This window comes from Tachypleus tridentatus, chromosome 12 (assembly GCF_004210375.1).
Source record: "Tachypleus tridentatus isolate NWPU-2018 chromosome 12, ASM421037v1, whole genome shotgun sequence".
In the NCBI taxonomy this organism is placed as follows: Eukaryota; Metazoa; Arthropoda; class Merostomata; order Xiphosura; family Limulidae; genus Tachypleus; species Tachypleus tridentatus.
In genome coordinates this window covers 53,364,409-53,387,137 of record NC_134836.1, presented here as the reverse complement: position 1 = coordinate 53,387,137, position 22,729 = coordinate 53,364,409, and the positions used below count along the sequence as shown (strand labels likewise).

The window sequence follows — 22,729 nt, the reverse complement described above, 5'->3', positions numbered from 1 at the left end:
ATCGGTGGTTCGATTCCTCTCGGTGGACTCAGCAGATAGCCCGATGTGGCTTTCTATAAGAAAACACGCATACAAAGTAAGGAAAGTGCAAATTTTGAAAAGGACTTGATTTTCTGTAAAACTATTAATCACATCATCGGCAACAAGAAGACTGCCGAATGTATCACAAAAGTGAATAAAAGGTTTGTTTGAAATAACCTAAAAATTCCTCCTTTGGCAAAAATAAGGGAAAATTTATGAGCTCTGTCACGGAATGTTGAAGAAATTCTATTGTATCGAATAAGTTGTGAATATCAAATATTGTGGCGTGTCATGTACAGAATGTTTATATTCATAAATGGAAAGTTTATAAATGCAAATCTAAAATAATTTGTTGTTCTGATAATTTTTGAAGTAAAGTATTGATTAACAAAGATTACATTTAAGTCCAGGTATTTAATACCTTTTGTTCGCTGTAAAGTTTTTTTTAATAAAAGACTGAATTCTAGATTTGCTTGTTTGTTTGTTTGTTTTGAATTTCGCGCAAAGCTACTCGAGGTCTATCTGCGCTAGCCGTCCCTAATTTAGCAGTGTAAGACTAGAGGGAAGGCAACTAGTCATCACCACCCACCGCCAACTCTTAAGCTACTCTTTTACCAACGAATAGTGGGATTTATAGCAAATTTTTAACGCCCCCACGGTTGAAAGGGCGAGCATGTCTGGCGCGACCGGGATAGATTTGTTTGTCAAAAACAACCTATAAATTCCGTGAAATAATACCATAAATATATATATATAAAACAACCAACTAAAATGTATTATAGTTTTTTTTATTAATATTTATTATGAGCTAAAATTAAAGTTCAACTACACACAAATCTAAAATGTTTCATCCAAAGTTACCTATCCGAGGGATTCTAGGTTTTATATAAAATACAAATTGTAGAAGTGAAAAATAGAACTTATGACACAACGATCTGTATTTTCTGTTATGTACCATTGTGGGGTAAAAACTTTTCTGTTATGTACCATAATGGGGTAACAGTGTTATCAGTTTCCTTAACCAGAAAAGATGGGATTGAAACTCTGAATTATTCTGTATTTTTACCGCCTTCCGGATATTGTTATTATAACACATATTCTCAACAAAGTGGTATGAAACAATAATATGTGGTAGTTTATAAAAATAATCATTCGTTTGGAATCTATCGCAAAGCTACACGAGGGACACCTGCACTAGCCATCCCTAATTTAGCAGTGTAAGTCTAGAACAAAGGCAGCCAGTAATCACCACCATCCGCCAATTCTTGGTCTATTATTTTACCAATGAATAGTATGATTGACCGTTACATTATAACGCTTTTACGGCTGAAACGGCGAATATGTTTTAGTATAACGGAGGTTTGAACACGCAACTTTCAGATTACGATTCGAGCGCCTTAACCACTTGGTCATGCTGCGCCGGAAACGTTCTTATAATTTTGACTTTGAACGTTGAACGATTCATGGATCGTACGCTTATTGGAACGTTGAACGATTCATGGAACGTACTTGTTGACACTGAACAAGTATTTCCGTTACACCAAACATATTCGCCTTTCAGCCGAAGGGGCGTCATAATGTGTGGTCAATCCCACTATTCGATGGTAAAGGAGTAGCCCAAGAGTTGGCGATGGGTGGTGATGACTAGCTAGCTTGCTTTCCTCTAGTCTTACACTGCTAAATTAGGGACGGCTGGCAATTTGTTTGTTTTTGAATTTCGCGCAAAGCTACACGAGGGCTATCTGTGCTAGCCGTCCCAAATTTAGCAGTGTAAGACTAGAGGGAAGGCAGCTTGTCATCACCATCCACCACCAACGTTTGGGCTACTCTTTTACCAACGAATAGTGGGATTGACCGAAACAATATAACGCCCCCCGGTTGAAAGAACGAACATGTTTGGTGCGAGGGGTTTCGAACCCGCGACCATCAGATTACGAGTTGAACGTCTTAACATACCTGTCCATGCCGGGCCAACGGCTGGCAAAGGCAGCTCTCGTGTAGTTTGCGCGTTTGTTTGTTTGTTTTTGGAATTTCGCACAAAGCTACTCGAGGGCTATCTGTGCTAGCCGCCCCTAATTTAGCAGTGTAAGACTAAAGGGAAGGCAGCTAGTCATCACCACCCACCGCCAACTCTTGGGCTACTCTTTTACCAACGAATAGTGGGATTGACCGTCACATTATAACGCCCCCACGGCTGGGAGGGCGAGCATGTTTGACGCGATTCGGGCGCGAACCCGCGACCCTCAGATTACGAAGCGCACGCCTTAACGCGCTAGGCCATGCCGGGCCCTAGTTTGCGCGAAATTCAAACACAAACAAATAAACACAATAGACTACACGTGTTCTTCCCACCACTTACATGGAATCCCGGCTTCTAGCTTTGTAATTTCGAAAACATAACACTAGGACACTGGGGGGCTAAATACTTAATATACTTCAGGTAGAAAAGTAAAGTGTTTCAGATACAGTGACCACAGCTTACTTCAAGTGACAAAATACAGATTCAAGATATCAAAAGTATTAAATTAGCTTTTAAAATACAAAACATGATACATTTGTAAGATTGCGACAGGAAACTATTAATAGTGAAGAGAATTATCAGACTGAAAAAAAAAAAGTCAATTTTTACCAATATTGCGCGATTTTGCCTTGTAATAACCTGGTAAACTAGAACCTCTGGATTTGTTTTTGTTTGTTTTTGAATTTCGCGCAAAGCTACAGAAGGGCCATCTGCGCTAGCTATACCTAATTTAGCAGTGTAAGAGTAGTCATCACCGCCCACCCAACAGTTGGGCTACTCTTTTTCCAACGAATAGTGGGATTGACCATCACATTATAACGCTCCCACGGCTGAAAGGGTGTGCATGTTTGGTGTGACGAGGATTCAAACCCGCGACCCTCAGATTACGAGTCGAACGCTTTAACCACCTGGCCATGCCGGGCCAGAACCTCTGGAACCAGAGAACTTATGAATGACAGAAAAGTGGTTTTTATTTATAGACGTTACATTATATAATGAGAAAGTTATTGTACCTCTGTATTTTGAGGATTTTATAAAGTTATTTCAATGGTTAAACCTCAGTAAAGTTAGAAAATATCACTTTTAATGTAGAAACGTTGTATTTAGCCTAAGGTGAAAACGTTACACGTTGTCATTATTTAATTTTTGTAGTGGACATTGGTGTAAAAAAAGACATTTTAATTCTAGAAATATACGACCTTATAATACCAAATCAATTGTTTTTATTTAACTCTGCACCCAAAGTTTTGCTTTATTATTTAACCAATTGAAGTTTTGTGATTTCAATTACAATTTGTGTTTTAGTGATTTGTTTCGTTTCCGGTATTCGAACAAAGCTACATAACGGTTAGCTGTTTAAAGCGATACATTACATTACATTATCCACCGCTAATTTTTATGTTTATTCTGACAGAAGAGTAGACATTGACCGTAATAGTCTTCCACGGTCCACAGTGTGATTTTCTTTGCAGCAACGAGATACGAACCACGGAATCTTATAGTAGTGATAATGAAGACAGCCAACTGGAACAAGGAAATTCTATCGCAATGATCTGGCGAAGACAAGAATTATGTTTCGGAATTTTCATAAGTTTGATTTGGTAAATTGATGAAAACAAACTGCTTGTACTGTGATATTTTGATTTGTTTCGTACAATAGGACTTCTCGTATGTATAAATATATACTCGGATTTGAAATGTTTTCATGCACACACAGTACTAATGCTCTTGTAACATTTTCAGGCCCAGCATGGTTAAGTGGTTGGAGCACTTGACTGCTCAATCTGAGGGTCGCAAGTTCGAATCCTCATCCCACCAAACATGCTCGTCTTTCAGCTATGGGAGCGTTATATTATGACGGTCAATCACACTAATCTTTGTAAAAAGAGTAGCCCAAGAGTTGACAGTGGGTGGTAATGAATAACTGCCCACTTTCTTGTCTTTCACTGCTCCATTACGGACGGCTGGGGGCGTTATAATGTGACGGTCAATCCCACTATTCGTTGGTAAAAGAATAGCCCAAGAGTTGGCGGTGGGTGGTGATGACTAGCTGCCTTCCCTCTAGTCTTACACTGCTAAATTAGGGACGGCTAGCATAGATAGCCCTCGAGTAGCTTTGTTCGAAATTCAAAAACAAACAAACAAACAAACCATTACGGACGGCTAGCGCAGATAGCCCTCGTATAGTTTTGTTCGAAATAACAAACTGAGCTTACAGCACCTCATTACTTATTTATTCTTTCTTAAAACTGTAATTAATTAAAGTTCTTTTATTTATTTCCTTAATTTTATGATAATACACTTAGTATAATCTGTTTAATTTTCTCCAGTAGAGCCAGTGGCAAAATTAAGACTCCCTAAAGCATCTCAAACTAAAAAAATATCTAAACTTAAGTAACTGATTTATTTAACTGATTTGATAAGAATATATTCGAGATGATCTTCTTTAATACGACTATGTCTATTATAACAGCAATAGAGTAAACATGGTGCATGAAACAACGTGTTACGAACAGCACTGTTACCGCTACATGAGGTTTTAGTGATTTGTTTGATGAAAAGACGGTAAACAAAATTCAAAAGTTATTAACTATATGAATTAATTAATAAATAGTACTCGCTGGTGGTGTTAAAGTTAGATAATTATGTTTATATCTTGCAAGTTATTGGATTTTAGTACATAGTTTAGTATGACCATTATTATAAAACATTGGTAATAACTCCCTCAGTTTAGTTTTATGCATTTGATTGTCTGAAATACAAATGATGTAATATTCAGCCTGTATTCGTAAATGGGCATGTGGTTAAAGTAATTTCACATTTTTACAGTGCATTATCGTCTCACTGTGCAGTGTAGCTATCACAAAAAGCAAGGACAGTCTAGTTTCTAAGATGTATCGAGCATTGATAAACGTTCGGAGATTAAAGAAACACGAGAAAGGGTTATAGGGATGTTTTAAGAAAGGAACGCAGATGACCAGGTCAGAGATCGTCGACTGAGATCAGTATTTATGTCGATGTTTGCAGCATGAAACATGCCTTACGTGATTGGATGTGACACTTCTAACGAGAGCATTCCATATACGTTTATTAGGGTTGAAACTTTGTGGTAATTCAATTACATTAATGGTACTTTTTCTAAGAACGTAGATTAATATTGTTATAAGGCATAGTTTCAAGTTTTAATTTAGACGTTAGATAGAGGGATCATGGTGTTAAATTAGGCGTAGAATACATAGAACGATCGAGAGTGTAGTGATAGAGATTTTGTAAAAGTCTAAAACCAAAGACCCCGGCATAGCAAAGTGGTTAAGGTGCTCGACTCGTAATCTGATGGTAACGGGTTCGAATCCCAGCCGCTTCAAACATGCTCGCTGTTTTAGCCGTGGGGGCGTTATAATGTGCAGTCAATCCCACTATTTGTTGGTAAAAGAGTAACCCAAGAGTTGGCGGTGGGTGGTAATGACTATCTGTCTTCCCTCTAGTCTTACACTGCTAACTTAGGGACGACTAGCGCAGATAGCCCTCGTGTAGCTTTGCGCGAAATTCAAAACAAACCAAACTAAAATCAATACTATGTTATCTCCATATGCGATAACCAGCGAAAAGGAGTCACTGAATTTTAATCCTACGTAGTGTTTGGATCACTATTAGATACTTCATATATCTAGTTACTCGATCGATTAACCTGAAACTGAACAAGTACGTTTTTCTGTTTTTTTTTTTAAACTTTAGGTGATTTATTTTCGTTTGGGCGCCATTTTAGTCACTTTAGCCTAAAGTTACAACAGCGTATAAATAAAGGCAGCTTGTAGAAACGTTGGGGAAGAAATAAACTAATGCGTCTTATTATGCGACTTCAAATTATTTTTACAAACTAACTTAAAAGAAAGAACACTACAAAAACATGTTCATGAGTGTTTATTCCTGTCTACACTCTATTTTGATACGACCACACGAATTACATTCTTGTGAGAAAAATAAGGTAGATTAAAAAAAAATCTAAATTAAGATAAGCCTGCTGTCTAGCTGTAGGAATAATCCTCTGTAATCGGTAAGAAAAATTATAACTTAATATTTCAGGGTCCAGCCTGGTTCTAACTATATATAGATTGATACCATCTCCCAATGCAGTTGCGACAAATTATTCAGTGTCAAAAGTTGTGCCACACATCTTTGTGAGCCGGAAGTGATAGATAACTGTTGTCTGTGTCTGTTGTAGATGATGATGCACCTTATTTAGTCAGATGCACAACCATGTATCTTTGATGCTGCACCTTATTTAGTCAGATGCACAACCATGTATCTTTGATGCTGCACCATTATTTAGTCAGATGCACAAACATGTATCTTTAATGCTGCACCTTATTTAGTCACATGCATAACCATGTATCTTTGATGCTGCATCTTATTTAGTCACATGCATAACCATGTATCTTTGATGCTGCACCTTATTTAGTCACATGCATAACCATGTATCTTTGATTTGGATGTGGAATCATATTTTAGTTGTAGCTAGTTCCAAGCAGCGTATTGTTATTCATAATATTCTGTTTTTGTAAACAAATTTGTTCTTTAAGTTTAAGGAGGAATTTCGGTAATTTAAATTTATAGTTTGTCCTTCAATGAGTCAGGGTAATTTTATGGGCTTGCAACGCTATAATCCCGGTTGAGAGATAGCTCAATAACCTATTGTGTAGATTTGCGCTAAAACAAACAAATGGAAAATTCGAGAAACAGGGACCTGTAGTTAGCAATGAAATCAGTGTCTTTTTTCAATTGCACCTTTCAACTTTGATATGAAATGTAATCAAGTTTGTTTTGAAGTAAGATTTAAACAAAATAATAGCGAATAGATTAAAATACATTTTACAGTCAAATATCTAAAGGCAAATAAATGGAAAGATAGATGAAGTAATAAACGACTAGATAAACAGGTAGAGGGAGTAAAATAAAGTATGTCTAATAAGATTAGGCTTAAGACACGTAATAAAGATAGCATAAATTAACCTATTATTCTTAATCTCAATTCTAAGTAGCGGGATCGTGCTTTGCGGAAGTCCACTCGACAAAGAAAATCACCCTCGTCTTGTTTCACAACAGGATCTATCTGAAGGCGTGCAATACTCCCAGAAATGTTGAAGTATATCCGAGATGCCATATCATCACTCTTCCAGTGTCTTGCTGTCTCGAGACCACCGTGTCTGGCGTCAAGGCTGTAAATGGGCGATGGAGACTTGTCTGTGTACCATAACACTAGATCCAAGTTATCATCTGTGGCTTCCGGAGTGATGTTACATGGCAAGTCTGTTCTTCGTCCTGGGAACGCGTACAAATCAGTTCTCTGAACTACTGAAAAAAAGAAAAGATAAACTTGAACTCTTCAAATCAAACTATTAAAATTACATGTGAGACATTAAAGCTAGAAAAAAAAATGGGGGAGCTGGTTAAAAATGGGTACTTTTCTATCACGTGTTTTTGGACAAAAAGAAAATCCTATTAAATGTTTAGAAAATATTGTGCAGACAGTTTTTGTCCGTATTTCTGTATTTTCATATGCCACGTATTTTGTGGCATTGAAAACGAAAATAAATTGTTTTATAGCATCGTTTAGTGTAGTACAGAAACAACCTTTTATTAACACTTAAATGAAACATGAAAAATTTTGTTTGCTCGTAGTCAAGCTATCTGTGCTAACCACGAATATCAAAACTCGATTTCTAGAGTTATATATGCACAGACATACCACTGTGCCATTGAAAAAGAAATACATAAACTAACTGACATATAAGAGCAGGATTCAGTGACTGACATATAAGAGCAGGATTCAGTAACTGACATATAACAGCGGGATTCAGTAACTGACATATAAGAGCAGGATTCAGTGACTGACATATAAGAGCAGGATTCAGTAACTGACATATAAGAGCAGGATTCAGTGACTGACATATAATAGAAGGATTCAGTAACTGACATATAACAGCAGGATTCAGTAACTGACATATAACAGCAGGATTCAGTAACTGACATATAAGAGCAGGATTCAGTGACTGACATATAATAGTAGGATTCAGTAACTGACATATAACAGCAGGATTCAGTAACTGACATATAACAGCGGGATTCAGTAACTGACATATAAGAGCAGGATTCAGTAACTGACATATAAGAGCAGGATTGAGTGGGATATATGTCAGTTTAACATTCAAAAGTATTCTCATTAAACCATCTTTGGTAATTCGAAGCAATTTGCTAGATTTCCTATTGTGGTTCAGAATTATATATATTTATATAGAGCGATGGTATTAGTGTAATTAACTATCAGTTAAGACTAATGTTGAGGGATCTACTTCTCCTCATAGGATTTTCTATTGAAAAGAGATTGGAAATGAGGTACTTAAGTTGTCCTCACTTCACGGTATACATGCTAACCCACAATGAATTGTTTAAAGTAAATTATCGTAATAAAAATTGGTTTTATTTTTGACTTGTTTCTAACCAACCGAAAAATTAAACAAAATAATGTCTGACAAGTTATAAAATATCAAAATATATATTTATTTAAAACAATTTTTTTAATCTGTGTTTATTGTTTATTTTGAACTTCGCATAAAACTACTCAAGGGCTATCTGCGCTAGTCGTCCCTAATTTAGTAATGTGAGACTAGAGTTTAGGCAGCTAGTCATCACTACCCACCGCCAACTCTTGGGCTAGTCTTTTACCAACGAATATTGGAATTGACTGTAACATTATAACGCCCCCAAGGCTGAAAGGGCGAGTACGTTTGGCGCGATGGGGATGCGAACCCGCGACCCTCAGATTACGAGTCGCACGTCTTAACACGATTGGCCATGCCGGGCCTATAAATCTGTGTTTACACAATTTTATTACATATCGCAATTTAAAGTTGCGACGTTCTTAAAGTGTTTTTTATTTTACGTTTTCGTGTTTTTTCAGTGTGTAACTTTTCCAGCCTCAAAGTTATGTTAAGAAAGGCTGATTACTGCCTAAATGTGTGGAAATGTTTTCATGATGGAGGAAGTAAGTTACATTCTGCTATAGTTTCCTTACGGAAATTATTGAATAAATGTCGTAATAACTGTTTATGATTTAGAACTTTCACAATTTATAAGTTCAGTATAATGTTCCAAAAAGCAGCATTATCTTTTGAGTATCAGTATATGTGTATTTTCTTAGCAGTGTGTGCGTGTTTTCTTATAGCAAAGCCACTTCGGGTTATCTGCTGAGTCCACCGAGGAGAATCGAACCCTTGATTTTAGCGTTGTAAATCCGTAGACTTACCGCTGTACCAGCGGGGGAACACGTAGCACTCTTGATGCATGTAAGTAGCGTGTAAGGAAGGACGGAAGTGATCGGACGAATTCATCATCAGTTGTTTATGGACTTCGTCTCTTATAGTAAATGGTAATCTTATAAATAACGCAAAGTTATCAGTCTGTGTTCGGTTCGTTAGTGTTATAACTCAGCACAAATGAGTAATTCAAGCTCTCTATTACATATATACAGTTCTTCTAGAAGGAAACTAGTTTACTCAATTTTATCATGTCACTTATCTCTCTAGATCACGACGTAACGAGCAGCTGCAACGTGCCAACAATGAAAATAAAAATATTTTCATAAAATGACACTAGAGGGTTATCTTATTCTTCCATGTGAAGGAATGAGTTTGCAGAATCGATAAGGGCCGTTTAGTATTATGTTCCGCAAAGGAGTTTTATAGTTACTGTGAAGTTCTTTCAAATGATATTCAGATGGCATCTTTTATCAAATAAAATAATTTAATAACTGTACTTAAATTTCCTAACACACACGAAAAAGATCGAAACCGATAACACAGCAGAATGGATCTGGTGTAAACTTATCGCGCAGACGTCTTTACTTCAAAATTATTTAAATTTAAAACGAAAAGGTTTGTTTTTTAATTTCGCGCAAAGCTACACGAGGGCTATCTGCGCTAGCCGTCCCTAATTTAGCAGTGTAAGACTAGAGGGAAGGTAGCTAGTCATCACCACCCACCGCCAACTCTTGGGCTACTCTTTTACCAACGAATAGTGGGATTGATCGTCACGTTATAACGCCTCCATGGCTGAAAGGGTAAGCATATTTGGTGCGACGGGGAGTCGAACGCCTTAACTGACCTGGCCTTGCCGGGCCTAAACGAAAATGACATAGAGTTATGGAAAAGGTGGGCATGTTAAAAAAACTGTATTCTATTTAAACACCAAGTTTATCCAAACACATAGTGGGGAAGCCAGTAATGTATGGATTTTATTTCTCATATAAAGTAAGATGGCTTAGTGTGTTATGTAATAATTAGCCGGATCAAGTGATATGTCCTCTTCCATTCTCATCTTGATTCGTTCTTTTTTCTTTCCAGTTCATTAGCCAGCTCTACATAGTTTTTTTTTTATTGTTTTCCTAATACTTGTTTGTTTTTATAAGACGGCGTGCGGCTCGGCATGGCCAGGTGGGTTAAGACGTTCGACTCGTAATTCGTGGGTCACGTATTCGCATCCTCGTTACATCAAACGTGCTCGCCCTTTCAGCCGTTGGGGTTTTATAATATGACGGTCAATCCCACTATTCGTTGGTAAAAGAGTAGCTCAAGAGTTGGCGGTGGGTGGTGATTGACTAGCTGCCTTCCCTCTAGTATTACATTGCTAAACTAGGGACGGCTAGCGCAAATAGCCCTCGAGTAGCTTTGCGCGAAATTGAAAAAATAAAACAAACAAACAAGACGGCGTGCGCGGGTTACTAGGTTATGAATTGTGTTCTAAAGCTTTATAAATTTTGCATTGAATAATAATATAACGGGCAGTTAAAGAAGTGTGTTTTGCTCTATCAAATAATGGTAAACTTATAGTTACTGTTAGAACCGCATAACTGTTTTATTTGCTATAATTTTGTTTCCTAATGCTTGTCATGCATCATATCGTAAGAACATAAGACCATTTTCGAATATTAGAAACTGCGAACATATATTTTATAATGACGACAGTTCTACGACTTCACACCTATTATTTCCCCTGATTAGATATGGTTGCAAATGAATAAGTTTTCGAAATTACGTTCAACCAATTGGAGCGTTCGAATATTTTGTTTCGATGAACAGCCTCGACTCACCTGGATTTACAACAGAATGTAAGACGTTTCAAATGAATAAAATATATTTTTTTTAAATTAAATTGCAGCAAACTGAGATTTAATTCTAATTGATTAATAACATGACTTGTTCGTTTAATTTGTACTTGTTTTGGAGGAAGTAAGTTATGACGATAATAAAATACAAAATCATTCATAAATGTGGTTTCAATTAATGTTTTAATGAAGTCAGTTATTTTTCTTAGTGAAAAGCTACTCAAAGGCTACTGCATTTTGTCTTTTCCGTGGGGAATCAAACCCCGGATATTTGCGTTATAAGTCCATAAATTTAATCAAACTTTTGAACCGATGTACATGAAAATTAACAAAAAGAACTGCAGATCAAAGATGGCGCTCTCAAACTTTTAAGACGATTTTAAAATTCATTCCTTGTAAATTGTTACCACTCGAAATATCCATCAGATCTTAGGCTTAGTCTTCAAATCCATGATTATAAAGTTTTTCTTTCCTTTTTTTAACTATTTTAAATAAGTGATAAAGTTATGCAGTTAATCTTATTTGTAGAGCCAATAAAGTTAAGCTACGGATAGCGCGACTAGTTTGCTGACGTGAGTGAAATGTTGGAAAGAGCTATCTTACATGTAGGTAAAGCGCATCTCTTGGGATGTGACTGTCTGTTGAAACGAGATAATTTCTGCTTATCATCTTATCAAACTAAGCAGTGTTTCATGCTATCCCAACTTTTTTTTTTTAATTTCAACTTTCGTGATAAGTTAGCAGCTTCAAATTTCAAAAAAGACTACTGACTAACGCTAGGAGTCGCTCGATCCTTTAAGTCAGGGGTTCTTAACCAGGGGTGCCCGCACCCCTAGGGGGTGCGAAGATGATTTCCAAGGGGTGCGAGGATGCCCATGAATAATTAAAGCAAATCTATATTTTTACATAAGAGTATGCTTTATATTTCTCCAGGGGGTGCGAGAAATGATTACTGATTTGAAAGGGGTGCAAACACTGAAAAAGGTTAAGAACCACTGCTTTAAGTTGTTGTTGTTGTTTCGTTGTCTTGAATTAAGCACAAAGCTACACAATGGGCTATCTGTGCTCTGCCCAGCACGGGTATCAAAACCCCGATCCTTTAAGACAAAACGACCAAACGTTGAAGCTGTAACGAAGTTAGTAAACGAAATAACACGAGTTTAGTTTTCATACGTCTTACTTATTAATTTGAAAAAAACAAACAAACAACCAAAACATTCTTCACATTTCCAACACGCTGCTATTACTAGAATAAATACTGGTCTTTTAATAATAAAAAACAGGATCTCGGAGTTCATGAAACAATGCTTGGGGTTCATGAAACAATACATTGTACCTGACGTCCTCTCGAAAATATAGTCACTAATGACTTCTGAACTTAAACGACTTATGCTTACTGAATGTTGTGTCTAATTATTTTAAATTAATTTCTGGCATTTGAAATAATCACTACTGCAGGTGGCAATCACCATGAGGAAATTTGTCTTTGTCGATGATTCTAGTTTTATTCCAGTTTATTCTGTGTCCAGATGACGTTTCATGCTCTACAATGGCTGAATTTTGTGTTTTCATAAATCTTGTATTATCTTTATGTTCTTTTATTCTTGTCACAAGTTTTCTTCCCACTTCTCCAATGTATGTATCGTTGTAGGAACACGAGATAACATAGATGACGTTTTTGAGATTTTCTTTGGTAGGTCCCTGTTTGTTTTTTACCAGAATGGACGTTAACGTATTGTAGGATTTCCACTGGACGTCTATGTTGAATTTTTTGGCTATGCGTTTGAATATTTCACTGAAATGTTGTAGGTATGGTAGGTAAATGGTGGTAGTGGTGGTAACTTTCTGATCTTTATTTTCTGTCGTGGTTTTCTTCAAGGTGTTTTTGATGAAGGAGAAGATGTAACCATTCTGTTTAAAACTCTATACGATCTTTTGGCGTTCTACCTAAACAAGAGAGCAGAAAACATTTGCGATAAGACATCCATCGAAGCAGAACGGAGGAAATCCTACAATACCTTAAGGTCCATTCTGGTAAAAAAACAAACAGCGACCTACCAAAGAGAATCTCAAAAACGTTATCTATGTAATCTCGTGTTTCTACAACGATACATACATTGGAGAAACGAGAAGAAAACTTCTGACAAGAATAAAAGAACATAAATATAGTACAAGACTCATGAAAACACAAAATTCAGCAATTGCAGAGCATGAAACGTCAACTGGACACAGAATAAACTGGAAGTAAACTAGAATAATCGACACAGACAAATTCTGGAAGACAAGAAAAATCAAAGAATCATTTTATATTAACACTATTAAACCTCCACTAAACAGAGATTCTAGATTAGAGGTGAGTAACTTGTGGCTGCTATTGGTTGAATTTGCAGGAAATCTCTTCTCCGATCAGAAACAGTGATAATACAACCAATCACAACACGTTCTCCACAATCCGCCAGGATACTATAAAAGTAGAGGCTTGAAGGCGCCGCACCAGAATAAACAGAAATACATGTACTTAAACGTAATTGTATTTTCAGAGGTCAGGATGGCCGAGCGGCCTAAGGCGCCAGACTCAAGGTATGAAAACCTTCCGTTATTATAACGGTATTGCGTATTCTGGTCTCCGAATGGAGGCGTGGGTTCGAATCCCAATTCTGACAACACTTTAGTGACAACGTCGAAGTACAGTGCTGACTGTATTTTACGTGACGAATGTTATTATCACATATTTCACTTTAGAGCCGAACACCCACATCGACGACCATTCAACACTTGGTCAAACAAAGCACCCAGACATCATAAACAACCAACGGACAACTTCCAACGAAAAACTACAAAAACACCGTCGAGTCCAGATCTAACTAGAAGAAACAGGAACACAGATACAAATAACTTGACCCAGAAGACGTCAACTCCTTCTGTTAGCGACACGCCTAGTTTCAGCAGTCCAAAAAAGAAAGAGGACAGATCATGCCAGACTTCAGTCCCAGTTCTACAGAATTCAACAACCAGCCAGACTCAAACCATTACCAAGATAACTATTGACGCGACAGTACAAACTGAAAAACAAACTACCTCCACGCAATGGACTCAAACCAAAATCACAAGAAGAAACAAAGCATCACAGACCAGCGAAGAACAAGCCAGTTGTTCCACCACCTAGACCACGTTTTTGAAGCACCAATGGGCTTAAAGTGTGAAAACAAGTTCATGACGAAGTCACTACCTGATCTACAAGACCGCAACTAACAGTTTCCATGCATACCACCGTATTCCTATGTTTCTTCCCAGCTACTTCCGGGCACGGTCTTGGTAGATTTTTCGGCGCCCAGGCCGTGAAAGTGGGTTTTCTTGGGATACTCCCGTTTCCCCCCACAGCAAAATCTCTGGCATCGGATTTGTAGGTCCCAGCCACATTCTTACCTGATCCTGGAAAGAGCCGTTTATTCATTCATAGGTTAGCCAGCTATAGTAAATTTTAAACCAACTTGCCAGCCGCCAGTGTACTCCGTCCACGGGCCAAGGTCTGGCTCACTTCACTTATGCTGCTCTCGTCCAGTTCTCCCGTCTTTCCTATCACTCACAAATACCCCACTCCACCTTAAAAATATCAAAATAAAAGTAAAGGAAAAAAAACCATGGAAATTTTAACAATTTCTCACGTAAGGGGACGAAGAGGAACCACAACGTTCCTGAACACCCCAGTTGGAGAGAGAATTCTTCAGATTTCTCTCTCTCTAAACTAAACCCCTGCCAGGTTAGTTTGCGTTTGCGTTTGCGCCCCACCAGTGAAAGTGGGTTTTCTCGGGGCACTCCCGTTTCTCTCCACAGCCAAATCTTAGGCATTGGATCTTTAGATCCCACCCAAGGCAACTTTATTGCCATGCCTTGAATCGGGTCGTTTCGCGTTCATGTTCATATTTACTTTGACATCTGCTTTTCGGGATCTGGTCTGGCTGGTTTCTTCGGTCCTACCTTTGTCTCGCTCATCAGTATTATGACCAACCTCACTCCTTCACCCAAAAAAGAGTAAAAACAAACGAAAAACAAAACCCCCCTGCTAATGTCAATAATCTTTCACGAAAGTGGACGAAGAGGAACCACAACGTTCCTGATCACCCCGGTTTGAGAGATAATTATTCAGATTTCTCTCTCTCTAAACTAAACCCCTGTCACGTTAGTTTGCGTTTGCGAAAGGCGGAAGACTTTCGAAACGTCGTTCTCTACACTTGTGTTTCAAACAGGCCGTTGCGGCCCATTCTATGAAGGTTCATCATGATTTTTCTCATCTATAGTGAGAAAACTTTATTGCAAACTGTTGAAGAAGGCGCTGTACATAATCTGAAACGTCCAGTAACAAACGCGATAAACAAATGAACAAACAACATACAGGCAGCTTATGTGACACACACCAAAATAAGAAAAGATAAATATACCTAACAAATGTTTCATGTGGTAAATTAAAGTTATATTTAATACCACAGCACATAGCAAAGCCCTAAAGCCTTAACAAATCTAAAGAACTGGGGATATCACTATGGAATTTCTACGGTGATAACACAATTTTGAAGGAAGTGCTAAATTTCTAAATATGTTTGTGTAAAAACTGTCAAGATTACTGAAAGGAAGTATTTTGGGCCAGACAGTCAAAGTAGTGAATTACGTGGAAAGGACTAGAAACTAGCACACAATGGACGAAAACGAAACAACATAACTAAAAACTGGCACACGATGGACGAAAACGAAACAACATAACTAGAAACTAGCACACTATGAACGAAAACGAAACAACATAACTAGAAACTGGCACACAATGGACGAAAACGAAACAACATAATTAGAAACTAGCACACAATGGACAAAAACGAAACAACATAACTAGAAACTGGCACACGATGGACAAAAACGAAACAACATAACTAGAAACTGGCACACAATGGACGAAAACGAAACAACATAACTAGAAACTAGCACACAATGGACAAAAACGAAACAACATTACTAGAAACTAGCACACAATGGACAAAAACTAAACAACATAACTAGAAACTAGCACACAATGGACAAAAACGAAACAACATAACTAGAAACTGGCACACGATGGACAAAAACGAAACAACATAACTAGAAACTGGCACACGATGGACAAAAACGAAACAACATAACTAGAAACTGGCACACAATGGACAAAAAGAAACAACATAACTAGAAACTGGCACACAATGGACGAAAACGAAACAACATAACTAGAAACTGGCACACAATGGACGAAAACAAAACAACATAACTAGAAACTAGACAAAAACGAAACAACATAACTAGAAACTAGCACACGATGGACAAAACAGAAACAACATAACTAGAAACTGGCACACAATGGACAAAAGAAACAACATAACTAGAAACTCTCACACAATGGACGAAAACAGAACAACCTAACTAGAAACTAGCACACAATGGACAAAACAGAAACAACATAACTAGAAACTAGCACACAATGGACAAAACGAAACAACATAACTAGAAACTAGCACACCATGGACAAAAACGAAACAACATAACTAGAAACTGGCACACAATGGACGAAAACGAAACAACATAACTAGAAACTAGCACACAATGGACAAAAACGAAACAACATAACTAGAAACTAGCACACAATGGACAAAAACGAAACAACATAACTAGAAACTGGCACACAATGGACAAAAACGAAACAACATAACTAGAAACTGGCACACAATGGACGAAAAGACGAAACAACATAACTAGAAACTGGCACACAATGGACAAAAACGAAACAACATAACTAGAAACTGGCACACAATGGACGAAAAGACGAAACAACATAACTAGAAACTAGCACACAATGGACAAAAACGAAACAACATAACTAGAAACTAGCACACAATGGACAAAAACGAAACAACATAACTAGAAACTGGCACACGATGGACGAAAACGAAACAACATAACTCGAAACTGGCACACGATGGACAAAAACGAAACAACATAACTAGAAACTGGCACACGATGGACAAAAACGAAACAACATAACTAGAAACTGGCACACAATGGACAAAAAGAAACAACATAACTAGAAACTGGCACACAATGGACGAAAACGAAACAACATAACTAGAAACTAGCACACGATGGACAAAAACCAAACAACATAACTAGAAACTGGCACACAATGGACAAAAAGAAACAACATAACTAGAAACTGGCACACAATGGACGAAAACGAAACAACATAACTAGAAACTGGCACACAATGGACGAAAACAAAACAACATAACTAGAAACTAGACAAAAACGAAACAACATAACTAGAAACTAGCACACGATGGACAAAAACGAAACAACATAACTAGAAACTGGCACACAATGGACAAAAAGAAACAACATAACTAGAAACTCTCACACAATGGACGAAAACGAAACAACCTAACTAGAAACTAGCACACAATGGACAAAAACGAAACAACATAACTAGAAACTAGCACACAATGGACAAAAACGAAACAACATAACTAGAAACTAGCACACCATGGACAAAAACGAAACAACATAACTAGAAACTGGCACACAATGGACGAAAACGAAACAACATAACTAGAAACTAGCACACAATGGACAAAAACGAAACAACATAACTAGAAACTAGCACACAATGGACAAAAACGAAACAACATAACTAGAAACTGGCACACAATGGACAAAAACGAAACAACATAACTAGAAACTGGCACACAATGGACGAAAAGACGAAACAACATAACTAGAAACTGGCACACAATGGACAAAAACGAAACAACATAACTAGAAACTGGCACACAATGGACGAAAAGACGAAACAACATAACTAGAAACTAGCACACAATGGACAAAAACGAAACAACATAACTAGAAACTAGCACACAATGGACAAAAACGAAACAACATAACTAGAAACTGGCACACGATGGACGAAAACGAAACAACATAACTAGAAACTGGCACACGATGGACAAAAACGAAACAACATAACTAGAAACTGGCACACGATGGACAAAAACGAAACAACATAACTAGAAACTGGCACACAATGGACAAAAAGAAACAACATAACTAGAAACTGGCACACAATGGACGAAAACGAAACAACATAACTAGAAACTGGCACACAATAGACAAAAAGAAACAACATAACTAGAAACTAGCACACAATGGACAAAAACTAAACAACATAACTAGAAACTAGCACACAATGGACAAAAACGAAACAACATAACTAGAAACTAGCACACAATGGACAAAAACGAAACAACATAACTAGAAACTGGCACACAATGGACAAAAAGAAACAACATAACTAGAAACTGGCACACAATGGACGAAAACGAAACAACATAACTAGAAACTGGCACACAATGGACAAAAAGAAACAACATAACTAGAAACTGGCACACAATGGACAAAAACGAAACAACATAACTGGAAACTGGCACACAATGGACAAAAAGAAACAACATAACTAGAAACTGGCACACAATGGACGAAAACGAAACAACATAACTAGAAACTAGCACACAATGGACAAAAACGAAACAACATGACTAGAAACTAGCACACAATGGACGAAAACGAAACAACATAACTAGAAACTGGCACACGATGAACGAAAACGAAACAACATAACAAGAAACTGGCACACAATGGACAAAAAGAAACAACATAACTAGAAACTGGCACACAATGGACAAAAACGAAACAACATAACTAGAAACTAGCACACGATGGACAAAAACGAAACAACATAACTAGAAACTAGCACACAATGGACGAAAACGAAACAACATAACTAGAAACTAGCACACAATGGACAAAAACGAAACAACATAACTAGAAACTAGCACACAATGGACAAAAACGAAACAACATAACTAGAAACTGGCACACAATGGACGAAAACGAAACAACATAACTAGAAACTGACACACGATAGACGAAAACAAAACAACATAACTAGAAACTAGCACACAATGGACAAAAACAAAACAACATAACTAGAAACTGGCACACGATGGACGAAAACGAAACAACATTACTAGAAACTGGCACACAATGGACGAAAACGAAACAACATAACTAGAAACTGGCACACAATAGACGAAAACGAAACAACATAACTAGAAACTGGCACACGATGGACAAAAACGAAACAACATAACTAGAAACTGGCACACAATGGACGAAAACGAAACAACATAACTAGAAACTGGCACACGATGGACGAAAACGAAACAACATAACTAAAAACTGGCACACGATGGACGAAAACGAAACAACATAACTAGAAACTGGCACACGATGGACGAAAACGAAACAACATAACTCGAAACTGGCACACGATGGACGAACACGAAACAACATAACTAGAAACTGGCACACGATGGACGAAAACGAAACAACATCGTGTTTACTTTTGTTGCTTCAGAAACATCGACATGTTTTGATCTGGAACTTGTCAAAGCTATTTGTGATTAATTTACTTTACTGTTTTTGAAGTTTGAAGTTGCTGTTGTCTCAGCTACGAAAACAAGACATTATTAGATTCCTTCAGATGGTTTAGTCTGTTTTGTATTATGCTACAATGCCATTTGACAGTTGTTATTACCTGTATAATAACAAATAAGCTGGTCAGTAAATTGAACAGTTCGCCTGTACATACTTGTCTTTCTATGTATGTTTGCCTTACATTTCTAACATTAATTCGTGATGACGAGAAACCTACTTGAAATAAATGTGTATCTCAAGACAGCTGGTATGGGTATTAAAACTTTTATTAAAATAAAGTAGAGAATAACGTTTGGGTATTCTCCGGCCACCTTCAGGTTAACAAAGAGAGTTTTTAAGTGACTATTGCCGGACGCTTGTCTTTGGGTTGACAGTGTAAACGTATATGGGATTGTAGGTGGCGTTGCAGTTAGATGTTAGGTTATTAATTAGTATCAGTATAAAGGCGTTTATTTATATTGGTTTAATTTTGGTTTTAATTGTTGTATTGGTAGGGCTTCCTTGATTTTGCGTTTGTTTATATTTATTTCTCTTCACAGTTTCGGGGGGTTTTCTATGGTTATGGTGTGTTTATTTGATTTACAGTGTCCCAAAACATGTGAAGGTGATTTTTTTTTGTTCTTTCAATTTGATTTCCGTTTTTCTGCGTGTTTCTCCAATATAAAAGTCGTGGCAGTTGTTGCATTGCATTTTATAAACAATATTGGTGTTATGTTTGTAAGTGTAGTTTTTGTATAGTACGGACTTTGGTTTTGTACGCGTTTTTTGAATAAATTTGGTGTTTACTGAAATGTTGTTCTTTGTTATAAGTTTTTCCAAGTGCTGGTTATTTTTCGCTGATGAGAACTTCGAGGCGTGACTTATCAGTGACTGCGATTTTAAACTGATATTTAAAATTGATATTATAATTAATATTCGTCTTAGATTTTTTGGACGGCAGAGTTACAGGGATGTGAGGTGAAGTACCAGTTACATATTCTTTACTGTGTGGTTTATTGCTTGCTTACATGACGAAAAAACATACACTCACACGCAGGTAGATAAGTAATAATACCCAGGTGCAAACTCTCAGGGTCAAATTAGTATGGCTGCAAAATTTTAGGTTTCTTGAAGCTATGACAGTCACATATATACAGACATTTATGTGTGTATCTGTCTATCAATTTGCAATTCCTCTTCTTTTCAATGTAGTTTTTTTCATATTAAAATTGGGAATCGTGAGCAAATATGGCAAGCTAACGAATAGTTTTGGTGTGCAGAGGGCGTTACAGCCACCGCAAATTTAGTTGCAATTTTACCTATGAAAGCAAAGCTGACAGCACACGATCGTTTTGTTGGAATAAATGTGTTACAAGACAAATACGTTTCAAAACACATATCGTTTAGACTTAAAGGGAACAATGCTTCACAGGGCTACAGAATCGGTGAGAAGCGTGATTTCAGAATGAAGGAAATCTTTCTTCATATCCTTTTTTCTAACAGCGTTTAAACATTTCCCTTCATTTCAAACTAGTCAACTATGATCTTCAAAAGTCTGTTACATACCGCAGCTGCAAATAAACACAAAAGAAAAGAACGTCTCCTTGAACAGAAAGGTAAGAATAACATTTTAAGGCTCTTCTGAAAACAACTTCCATCAGTGAACTTTAATATGGCGTCTTTTGAATACATGTCTTACAACTCATCTCACTGTTTACTACCCTCCCTCCCAGTGGCACAGCTGTATGTCTGAGGACTCCCACTGCTAAAAGCCGGGTTTCGATACCCATGGTGGGTAGAGCACAGATAGCGCATTGTGTAGCTTTGTGCTTAATTCTAAACAAATAAACACTGATTTCCAGAATAAACGATGGAACAACTGCTCATATGATTTTTTTCGGAATACGATAGTAGGAAAACTTGTCATATTTTAAGATCCTAAATATTCCAAAATATTTCAGTTTTTAACTCTAGACCAATCGCACCAAACAATCATTGTAAATACTTCTTAGCTAAGAGTCTTTCTACCATCATGTAAATTATGCTAAGGACGTTTGCCCTTTTGAACTCATCTTAATTGACCTTTACTCTAAAGAATCCTTGTTTGAACAAGGAGCAAGGCACCATCACTTCTTCAAGTTAAGACTGGTTTCCTTACACTCTCTGTCAGGGAAAATATAAAAACATCATCATCAATAAAAGTGTTAATACCCATACCAGCCGTTCTGAGATACAAGCTCGTTTTAAATTCAGTCTATAACGCACGCAGAATTGTGTGTAAACTTTGAGAGCTAAGAAAATCCCGGTCGCACCAAACACGTTCGCCCTCCCAGCCGTGGGGACGTTATAATGTGACGGTCAATCCCACTATTCGTTGGTAAAAGAGTAGTCCAAGAGTTGGCGGTGGGTGGTGATGACTAGCTGCCTTTCCTCTAGTCTTACACTGCTAAATTAGGGATGGCTAGCGCAGATAGCCTTCCAGTAGCTTTGCGCGAAATTAAAAAAACAAACAAGCTAAGAAAATATAATTTAGTAAGTTTGTTGACTGAAAATATGTTTTTTTAAAGAGTTTTTAAAGTATTTGGAGTTCATTATTTTTGAAATAGTTTTATTGTATTTTTAATAAGTCAGTACATCATGGAATAATAATTTTGGGGTACACCACTGAATGATATATTTTATTACGTAAAGTTGCGGTCGTCTGTGAAGTTGAGCAGAAAATTTAATTTAAAGAATACTCAACGTAAACAAGTGAAAAGCACTAAGAAGAAAGTCGAGTGATTAACCTAGGTAACATGTCACGAACATTGTAACCAGAACCTTGACTCATTTCTTCTTTGGTTACAATACGACCTTTAGAATAATGGAGAAATCACACGCATCGGTGACTTAAATAAATAAATAGTAGTTTGTTAACCGTGCAATGTCTCGTTTGTTCAGAGCTTAAAAACGGCTGTCTGCAATGGCTGTAAATTTATCCTTAT

At 37.1% G+C, this 22,729-nt stretch overlaps 1 protein-coding gene and 1 non-coding gene across 2 annotated transcripts in view; one reads left to right on the top strand and one right to left on the bottom strand.

Annotated features, from left to right (window-relative positions):
- Window positions 1-22,729, bottom strand: part of LOC143233338 (nephrin-like) — a 113,603-nt gene that overhangs the window by 37,807 nt on the left and 53,067 nt on the right. Inside the window, exon 2 of the mRNA XM_076469484.1 lies at window positions 7,052-7,393. Within this exon, the coding sequence (XP_076325599.1) occupies window positions 7,052-7,393 (342 nt within the window). The remainder of the gene's footprint in view (window positions 1-7,051; window positions 7,394-22,729) is intronic.
- Window positions 13,744-13,864, top strand: TRNAL-CAA (transfer RNA leucine (anticodon CAA)). Its single transcript has 2 exons — window positions 13,744-13,781; window positions 13,819-13,864. It is a non-coding gene; the product is annotated as a tRNA-Leu (tRNA).